The 10,436-nt window shown below is 40.9% G+C and overlaps 1 protein-coding gene across 1 annotated transcript; it reads left to right on the top strand.

Annotated features, from left to right (window-relative positions):
• Window positions 1-496: 496 nt before the first annotated feature.
• IFT22 (intraflagellar transport 22) lies at window positions 497-10,220 on the top strand. The gene is made up of 5 exons (XM_070742402.1): window positions 497-646; window positions 5,263-5,342; window positions 6,905-6,994; window positions 9,112-9,314; window positions 10,025-10,220. Exons 1-5 carry the CDS (start codon window positions 608-610, stop codon window positions 10,171-10,173), a joined length of 561 nt encoding a protein of 186 aa, XP_070598503.1. The 5' UTR covers window positions 497-607; the 3' UTR covers window positions 10,174-10,220.
• The last annotated feature ends 216 nt before the right edge of the window (window positions 10,221-10,436 follow it).

Genomic DNA, 10,436 nt, shown 5'->3' with positions numbered 1-10,436 from the left:
TAATTTTTTTAAAAGAAATGTATTCCTTGCAACTAGTGCAGTGTGATTCTGTGATTTAGGCAGGATATACACTGCTCAAAAAAATAAAGGGAACACTTAAAAAACAGAATATAACTTCAAGTAAATCAAACTTCTGTGAAATCAAACTGTCCACTTAGGAAGTAACACGGATTGACAGTCAATTTCACATGCTGTTGTGCAAATGGAACAGTTGTGCAAATGAAATATTCAATGAGAATATTTCATTCATTCAGATCTAGGAATCTAGGATGTGTTCTTTGAGTGTTCCATTTATTTTTTTGAGCAGTATACTTTGTTGCCATTAAACCAAAAAAAGTGTAACAGTTCTTTTTTCCCCTTTTCTTTTAAGATCTGCAACAGGAGGGAACACACGAAGATAAAAGAAATTCTTCTCCGCTCCGCCCTGAGACCTGCAAACAGAGCCTGTCAGGGCAGCCTCTCCTTCGCCCGCCCATAGCAACCGTGCTTAGCAACACTCGCGTGGCTGGATAGGGGCTTGGGCGGAGCTGTCTGGAACGTCGGTCCTCTGGAGCGTCGGGTCGGCTTTCTAGGCGAGGCCGAGGCTGCGTGGCCTAGTCCGAAAGGGATGCTAAAAGTAAAACTCCTTTTCGTAGGCCCCAGCGAGGTGAGTGCGCTTCTAAGGCCTTTCTCAAAGAAAGGAAAACTCCTTACGGTCTTGTCGCTTGACTCCTCATCCGTTTATTTATTTATTTAATGCATTTGTTTTGTCAGGTACGTGTTGGTGATATACAAATATATATCAATGTTTATATACATAATGCTAGTAAGAGAGAAACATTAGGACAGGGGATGGAAGGCACGCTGGTGCACTTATGCACGCCCCTTAGGTCAACAGTGTATAGTCTAAGACGGGTAGGCAAAGTAGGCTCTTTTATGACATGTGGACTTCAACTCCCAGAATTCCTGAGCTAGCATGACTGGCTCAGGAATTCTGGGAGTTGAAGTCCACAAGTCATAGAAGAGCCAACTTAGCCTACCCCCCTGGTCTAAGGGTAAAGTTTTGGGGGTTAGATGATGATACTACAGAGTCTGGTAGTAAGTTCCGTGTATCAACTACTCGGTTACTAAAGTCGTATTTCCTGCAGTCAAGTTTGGAGGGGTTTACTTTAAGTTTGTATCTATTGTGTGCTCATGTGTTGTTGTGGATGAAGCTGAAGTAGTCGTTGACAAGAAGGATGTTGTAGCAGATGATTTTATGGGCTATGCTTAGGTCGTGTTTAAGGCGACGTAGTTCTAAGCTTTCTAAACCTAGAATTGGACGGGAAAGGCTGGGAGACAAATCGGAGTTGCAGCCTACTTACTAACTCCTCCGAAGAGCTCCAAGTGGGGAGGGATGGAGGTCTGTTGCCTTCACTTGCCTCAGTGGGCTCCAAAAGGCATTGGGCTGCCTAAGGCAGTGTTTCCCAACCTTGGCAACTTGAAGATATTTGGACTTCAACTCCCAGAATGCTGGGAATGCTGGCTGGGGAATTCTGGGAGTTGAAGTCCAAATATCTTCAAGTTGCCAAGGTTGGGAAACACTGGCCTAAGGGATGTTGAAGAACTGGATGCAAGCTTGGCATAATCGAACATTTGTTCGTTTTCTAATTTACATATTTACATCTTCTATTTTACTAGATTTTATGTATCGTTTGTCACTTTCTTCTTTCTTTTCCTTAATTCGATCCATTTGTGCCACTGTTGCCATGTCTCAGATTCCTTTTGGCCTCTTAATTCCATTGTAAGTTTATCCATTTCGGAACAGTTATATGTTTTTTCAATTATTACTTTTTTCTGGGGGAGTCTCTGCGTTCTTCCAAAATTGGGCAAAAGTAATCGTAGCTGCAGTTATAACATGTAGTATTAAATATTGCTTTGCCATACTCTTTTTTAAATATTCCCCAAAAGAACAACTCTGGGGTAAATTCTATTGTTAATTGTGTCATCTCTTGCAATCATTTATGGATTTTTGTCCAGATTTTTTTTTTGTCTCGGAGCATAACCAACACATGTTAAAGAAAGTGCCATTATTTTTTTTACATTGCCAACAATTTGGGTTTAGTTTTGGTATATTTTTGCCAATTGGCTCAGTGCCAAATACCTTCTATAACACATTTTATAGTACAGTAGTTTTTTTATAGGATACTGATATAAATAGTTTTAAGTTTCTATTCCATACTTGTTCCCAGTGTTCGTTTTCTATTCCTTCTGACAATGACCATTAAAACAGAACTGTAGAGCCTTCATGTTCAGAAACAGTTTATCTTTGTGAACAAAAGATCCTTTCCTTCCAGGACAAATTGCCATTTCTGCTGCTTGTGCACACAGCTTCACTTCTCGTGCATACGCGCGTGTACATCCCAGCGTGTTTTTGCTTCTGGGCATGCACAGGAAGTAAAAACATGCTGAAATCTTGTGATCTGGACGCAGGTGAGACAGAGATTTTGGCAATTTTTTTGCTTCCGTGCATGTGCAGAAGCAAAAAACAATCACCAAAATCTTGCATGTATATCCCCTCATGAGATTTTGCTTCTGCGCATATGCAGAAGCAAAAAAAATCACCAAAATCTCACATGCATATGAGATTTTGCTTCTGCGCATGTGCAGGAGCAAAAAACTGCTGGTAAGTGCACATGAAAGAGAACAGAAGCTGCGGGGGCAGCGCACCATTCGCTACCAATGCGCCATCCTCAACTGTACCAGTAGCAACCCACTACTATTTTCCTTAGTACAGCAGTACCTCTACTTAAGAACTTAATTTGTTCTGTGACCAGGTTCTTAAGTAGAAAAGTTTGTAAGTAGAAGCAATTTTTCCCACAGGAATCAATGTAAAAGCAAATAATGTGTGCCAACCCATTAAGAAAGAAATAAAAGCTCGGAATTTGGGTGGGAGGAGGAGGAAGAAGAAGAGGAGGAGGACAGTCACTGCCGAAGGAAGAAGGTGAGGTGAGGGGAATGAAGAAAAAGAGGGACTCTAAAGCAGCGAGGAGGAGCACACGCCTCCCATAGACCCAGCGCGAGGCTGCCTCCCATAGACTGCACCAGAGAGAGAAGCCATGGGGGAATGGCAGGAAACTGGCCGGGCCTTTGTGCCGCTCTCAAATTTCCTGGGAAATTTTTCCGGGCTCGGGTTCTTAAGTAGAAAATGGTTCTTAAGTAGAGGCAAAAAAAAATCCTGAACACCCGGTTCTTATCTAGAAAAGTTCTTAAGTAGAGGTGTTCTTAGGTAGAGGTGCCACTATATTCTGTTAAATCTTTCATTCTCTACTTATCTGGATAATCTGATCCAGCAGATTTCTACTTATTACAAGTAGTCCTTGATTTACAATCATGCCTTTAATGACTGTTGGACATGACAATGGCACTAAAAAAAAAGTGATTTATGACCATTTTTCACACTTACGATTGTTGCATGGATGGTCAGGAGTTCAAAATTCAGATGCTTGATAACTGGCTCATGTTTTTGACACTTGCAGTGTCCTGGGACATGATTGCTTTTTGCACCCTTCTGACAAGCAAGCCTTAAATACTTAACAATCCTGTTGCTAACTTATCTGCAGTGATTCGTTTAACACAGTGCTTCTCAACCTTCCTAATGCCGTGACCCTTTAATACAGTTCCTCATGTTGTGGTGACCCCCCAGCCATAAAATAACAAAAATTATTAGGAAACTCAGGGTGGGTGCTAACTTACCTCGCTGGTGCTTCACTTCCTCCTGTACTGCATGGGCACACGTGCGCTTTGCATGCTGATTTTTTTTAATTGCAAAAAAAAACCCCAAAACAAGATGGTGACACTTGCGCAGTGCTAGAAGTTCTGCTTCTGCACATGCTCAGAGGTTTCCATGCTAAATCTTCTATTCTACTAGTTTTTTCTCATCATTCCTATCATCCTTTTCCTCCCACTTTTTGACTGTATGACTGTAACTTGTTGCTTGTATCCTAAGATTTTTATTAATATTGACTCTTTCTTCATTGCTTATTTGACCCCTATGACAATCATTAAGTGTTGTATCGCATGATTCTTGACAAATGTATGTTTTTCTTTTATGTATGCTGAGAGCAAGACAAATTCCTTGTGTGTCCAATCACACTTGGCCAATAAAAATTCTATTCTATTCTATTCTATTCTATTCTATTCTATTCTATTCTACAGAGTTACTTTCTTGCAGTAGTTTATTTGCATACCTGAAGACAGATAGAGGAGCAGTGTCTCGGTTCCTAAGACCATTTGAAATGTGTGTTTTCCAATGGTTTTAGCTGAACCCTGTGAAAGGGTCATTTGACCCTCAAATGGGTTGCGACCCACCGGTTGAGACCTGCTGCTTTAACAACTTTGGCAAGAAAGATGGTAAAAATGGGGCAAACTCACATAACATAAATTTTGGGCTCAATTGTGGTTGTAAGTCGAGGACTACCTGCTGAAGAAAGTTTATTTTCAAGATGCTTAATCATGGACAATTTGGGTTGAGCCACATGGGAATTGGAGTCCAAAATATCCTCTCTCACCTTGGATAGGAAAAACAGTGTCAAACTGTCTTGTGCATTCATTCATGCATCACACTTCTAAACTATTTAAAAATACATCAATAACAGTGGGGAAGAATTCCAGGTGGGATCTTCTTTAAGCTGCAGCCAATATTGAAAATACATCTCTGGGACCGCCTTCTGCCGCACGAATCCCAGCAACCCGTTATGTCCCACAGAGTTGGCCTTCTCCGGGTCCCGTCAACTAAACAATGTCATTTGGCGGGACCCAGGGGAAGAGCCTTCTCTGTGGCAGCCCCGATCCTTTGGAACCAACTCCCCCCAGATATCAGAGTTGCCCCCACCCTCCTAGCCTTTCGTAAGCTCCTTAAAACCCACCTCTGTCGTCAGGCATGGGGGAATTGACATTTTCCCTCCCCCTAGGCTTATAAAATTTATATATGGTATGCTAGTATGTATGATTGGTTTCTAAATTGGGGTTTTTTTAAATTAACTTAAATATTAGATTTGTTTACATTGTATTATTATTGCTGTGAGCCGCCCCGAGTCTGCAGAGAGGGGCGGCATACAAATCTGATAGATAGATAGATAGATAGATAGATAGATAGATAGATAGATAGATAGATAAATCTGTTCCAAACGTCAGAGCAGCCATGGAAATATATAGTTTTGTCAGGTGCATCGCAATACTTTTGTTGTAATTTAATTCCTGCTAATGCTTCAGTAATTTTGTTTCTGAATTTGTTTGTGGTAGGCTGGAAAATCTGTCTTGGCAAACTTCTTGTCGGAGACCATTGAAGGTATTGGCAGTTACATCCCCACACAAGGAGTAAGGTGAGAAGGAATAGACTTATTTGCTGTGCACCTGATTACACAAGCAAGCATTAACATGACTGAAACCATTCATTAACTTCATTGTTAGTACTTTCTCCATGTCTGAAAACATAACATAGAACATACTGATTTATGTCCTTGACTTATAACACAATAGGGACCAGGATTTCCATTGTTAAACAAGACAGTTGTTAAATCACTTACTTTTTACAATGTCACTGTAACTTTGAATGGCGCCTAAACAAATAATTGTAAGTTGAGGACTACCTGTACTATGTTACTTCTTCAATAATGAGATCTTGACATTGAGTACATACCCAATCCAGTACATGTGGATCACTGCAGAAATGGATGTGATTCTCTTGCTGCTTATACACTGCTCACAGTCACTCATGCCCTCATCACCTCGAGGCTCGACTACTGTAACACTCTCTACATGGGGCTACCTCTGAAAAGTGTTCGGAAACTTCAGATCGTGCAGAATGCAGCTGCAAGAGCAATCATGGGCTTCCCTAAGTATGCCCATGTTACACCAACACTCCGCAGTCTGCATTGGTTGCCGATCGGTTTCCGGTCACAATTCAAAGTGTTGGTTATGACCTATAAAGCCCTTCATGGCATCGGACCAGAATATTTCTGGGACCGCCTTCTGCCGCATGAATCCCAGCGACCGGTTAGGTCCCACAGAGTGGGCCTTCTCCGGGTCCCGTCGACTAAACAATGTCGTTTGGCAGGACCCAGGGGAAGAGCCTTCTCTGTGGCGGCCTCGACCCTCTGGAACCAGCTCCCCCCAGAGATCAGAGTTGCCCCCACCCTCCTTGCCTTTCGTAAGCTCCTTAAAACCCACCTCTGTCGTCAGGCATGGGGGAATTGAGATATTCCCTTCCCCCTAGGCCTATAAAATTTATGCATGGTATGTCTGTGTGTCTGTTTGGTTTCTTAAATAAGGGTCTTTTAAATTAATTTAAATATTAGATTTGTTACATATTGTTTCATTATTGTTGTTAGCCGCCCCAAGTCTACGGAGAGGGGCGGCATACAAATCTAATAAATAAATAAATAACTTTCCCAAAGCTTGCTATTCTGCAGAAATGTTTGCTAAATGTGTGGTTCAGATGAGATAGTTGCATTTTTTTTGTTTTTTGCTGAGAACAGAACAAGGAGTTTGCATTCTCTGGCAACCTGTTTGATTTGTTAATCTCAGGATGCAGGGAATGGTCTAGTCTTCCATTGCGTTTTTCATGCAAATCCCATGCAGTACATTTGTACATGTATCTCTTGACTGATAGGCTAATGCATAAATCAAGGACTATGAGTGCCTCTTTCTGTTGAAACAAGAGATAGTAGTGGCTGATATTAGCCAATGGGCAGAGGAGACTGAATGTCTGAGAAAATTCTAACTCAACTTTGATTGGAAAGGAGAGAAATAACCATGGCAAGTAATATGACACAGTAACAGTTCATTTGAAAAATATTCTGTCAGTATACAGATCAGGGTTCCTCTTTCTCTAGCATGCCTGCTTTATTTCCTCAAATGTAGTATACCTGTTTTTAAATTTTAGGATTTTAGAATATGAGAAGCCACATTTCAATGGAAACAGCAAAGGACCAGGATGTCGATTTGAACTATGGGATTGTGGAGGTGATCAAAAGTGAGCAAGCTTCTTATATATCTTGCCAGTTTTCTCTATGTAGGTCCATTCACACCCTGTACCAGACTTTTAAGCTAAGAAACCTTAACTATGATGGTAGTTAAATTGATGATTTGCAATCAGTTAGCAATATAGAGTTAGATATTGTGATTTTTGAAAGGAAGAGTGAACACCGTGATTTACTCCTTGGTGTGATATGTTGATTAAAAAAACAGTTTAAAAAAATATATACTTTATTAATTTATTAAGAATGGGGAAGGGGAATGGGAGTACAAAAAGAGAGATAGGAGGGGCATGGGGCAAGCAATCTTTTTATACAGTAGCATATATATATTGTTGTATATTCATTTCAAACATTTATATATAGATAGTTATTTTATATTCAATATTTGTATTTACATAATCTTGTATCTATAAAAACAGTTTTTTAAATCCCATAGAAAGCCTCCATAGATAAAGAGGCACCGTGTTGCAGACAAGTAGTCTGGTGGGTATTAGCATTATGGCAATGTCATAAACCATTGATGGCGAATCTATGGCACGGGCGCCACAGGTGGCACGTGGAGCCATATCTGCTGGCACATGAGCCGTTGCCCTAGCTCAGCTCCAATATGCATGTGTGTGTCGGCCACCTGATTTTTGGCTGAAACAGAGGCTCTGGGAGGGCATTTTTTTGGCTTCCGGAGAGGAGGGCGTTTTTACCCAGGGAAGCCTTTGGAGCCTGGGGAGGGCAAAACACAAGCCTACCCACCAGAAGTTGAGAAACGGGAGAAAGAGGGGCTTTCAGAGGGTCTCTGGGGGTGGGGGAAGCTGTTTTCGCCCTCCCCAGGCATTGAATTATGGATGTGGGTACTCACACATGTGTGATAGCATGCACACACGCTATTTTGGTACCCGAGGGAAACAAGGTTCGCCATCACTGTCATAAACTGAACAAACTTGCAGATTAGATTCTGAAAGGGGATATCCTAAAGGCATGTAATGTTTTTATATTACTTATTATTGCAATTACATCCCATGCTGCTTATTTGGGGGGAATTTAAAATGTTATATATGAGAGTTTCTCTCCCATCCTTCAAGCTACAACCACCCTGTGAATTATGTTGGGCCGTAAGAGAAACTGAGATATGCATATCTGTAGCCATGTAGGAATTTCACATATAACTGTACTGCAGGCCACTGAAGCTGACTGTAGATCTGTAAGTCAGCGGTTCAAATCTCATCACCGGCTCAAGGTTGACTCAGCCTTCCATCCTTCCGAGGTGGGTAAAATGAGGACCCGGACTGTGGGGGCAATAGGCTGGCTCTCTTAAGAAGCGCTATTGCTAACATGTTGTAAGCCGCCCTGAGTCTAAGGAGAAGGGCGGCATAAAAATTGAATAAATAAAATATATACATAACACTAAGGCAATGGTTCTCAACCTGGGGGTTGGGACCCCATTGGGGGTCGAACGACCGTTTCACAGGGGTCGCCTAAGACTATGGGAAAAGACAAATTTCCCATGGTATTAGGAAGTAAAGCTTCTATTCTGGCGCCTTGGAATATATTTTTACAATCCAACCAATCAGGCATTTACAGTGGGGGTGTCCCTCTGACCTTCCTGCCAATCAGTTTAAAGCTCTGTTGGGAGAATTAGCACTAGACCTATGGTTGGGGGGTTTCACCAGAACATGGGGAACTATATTAAGGGGTCGCAGCATTAGAAAGATTGAGAACCAATGCACTAAAGTTTAATTAAATTGTAATTTGGCTTGCTGATTTCACCTTATCTAATATATCAATGTTTCTCAACCTCGTCAATTTTAAGATATGTGGACTTTAACTCCCAAAATTTCCCAGCCAGCAATTATGGGAGTTGAAGTCCGCTCATCTTAAAATTGCTAGGGCTGAGAAATACTGTGTTATATGAACCCAACTGCTGTGATTAGCAAACTGTGCTTGACGTTTTACATTAATCTTTATACTTGATAGCGAGATGGGCTGCATAGTAAGTAGCTGAAAAACTGTGGCTTGAAGCAGTGTGAAACCAGTTATTATCTGCAGCTGGGTTGCGTAATTTCTATCAAACAATACTAAGTGTTCCCAGCCACATTGTTTTTTTCTTTTGCACTTCTAGATTTGAGACTTGCTGGCCTGCTCTGATGAAAGATTCCCATGGTGTCGTCATTATTTTCAATCCAGACTTGCCAAGCCATGTGAAGGAAATTGAAATGTGGTACTCCTGTTTTGTCCAGCAGCAGCAGCTGCTTGAGAATCAGTGCTTGCTCATTGCACATCACAAGCCAGGCACTGCAGGAGATGTAGACAATATCACTTTGCGTAAGACCATAAACTTTATTTCTCCATGTTTGTGTAATCTTTGTCAAATTTGTCTCACTTACAAAAAAAGATATTGATAACATTGAACGGGTCCAAAGACAGGCTACAAAAATGGTGGAAGGTCTTAAGCATAAAACTTATCAGGAAAGACTTCATGAACTCTGGAGGACAGAAGGGAAAGGGGGGACATGATCGAAACTTTTAAATATGTTGAAGCAGTGTTTCCCAACCTTGGCCACTTGAAGATATCTGGACTTCAACTCCCAGAATTCCCCAGCCAGCGAATGCTGGCTGGGGAATTCTGGGAGTTGAAGTCCAAATATCTTCAAATGCCCAAGGTTGGGAAACACTGTGTTAAAGGGTTAAATAAGGTTCAGGAGGGAAGTGTTTTTAATAGGAAAGTGAACACAAGAAAAAGGGGACACAATCTGAAGTTAGTTGGGGAAAAGATCAAAAGCAACATGAGAAAATATTATTTTACTGAAAGAGTAGTAGATCCTTGGAACAAATGTCCAGCAGACGTGGTTGGTAAATCCACAGTAACTGAATTTAAACATGCCTGGGATAAACATATATCCATCCTAAGATAAAATACAGGAAATAGTATAAGGGCAGACTAGGTGATGTCTTTTTCTGCTGTCAAACTTCTATATTTCTATGTTTCTAAATTACAAACCTGATTCACTGTTTTCTCTTCTTCAACTTCGAAGCTTCACCATTGAACAGGCTGTCATTGATACACTCCAGCCTTGAAGAAGACCCTGAAGATTTCAGAATGGAATTTGTGAAATTCCTGAAGAATATTACTAATTTGGTAAATGAGAACCGGGACAGAGAGGAGATGCTGATTATTAATTAGTAATATGATAAACATTGGAGAAATAAATGGCTATTATTTATTAATAACTTAAGTTTCTATTAGACTTTTCTTAATGATTACAAGTTCATTTGCTTTTCTTCAAAATGTGAGAATAACTGTATTGACTTGGAATTATGTAATAAGGGAATCAGCATTCACTATACGGTACACAATGAGAAATACAGTGATCCCCCGGTTATTGCGTCCCCGACCATTGCGAACAGGGTAATTTGCGATTTTTCAACCCGGAAGTCAAAATACCA

The sequence above is a fragment of the Erythrolamprus reginae genome, chromosome 1, assembly GCF_031021105.1.
Source record: "Erythrolamprus reginae isolate rEryReg1 chromosome 1, rEryReg1.hap1, whole genome shotgun sequence".
Classification (NCBI taxonomy): Eukaryota; Metazoa; Chordata; class Lepidosauria; order Squamata; family Dipsadidae; genus Erythrolamprus; species Erythrolamprus reginae.
This window is presented reverse-complemented; position numbering and strand designations above follow the sequence as displayed.

Coding starts and splice junctions, on each gene's coding strand:
- IFT22 (XM_070742402.1), top strand. CDS start 608: ATGCTAAAAGTAAAACTCCTTTTCGTAGGCCCCAGCGAG. Junction 5,343..6,904: donor ATCCCCACACAAGGAGTAAG/GTGAGAAGGAAT, acceptor TTTAAATTTTAG/GATTTTAGAATATGAGAAGC. Junction 9,315..10,024: donor TGTAGACAATATCACTTTGC/GTAAGACCATAA, acceptor TCAACTTCGAAG/CTTCACCATTGAACAGGCTG.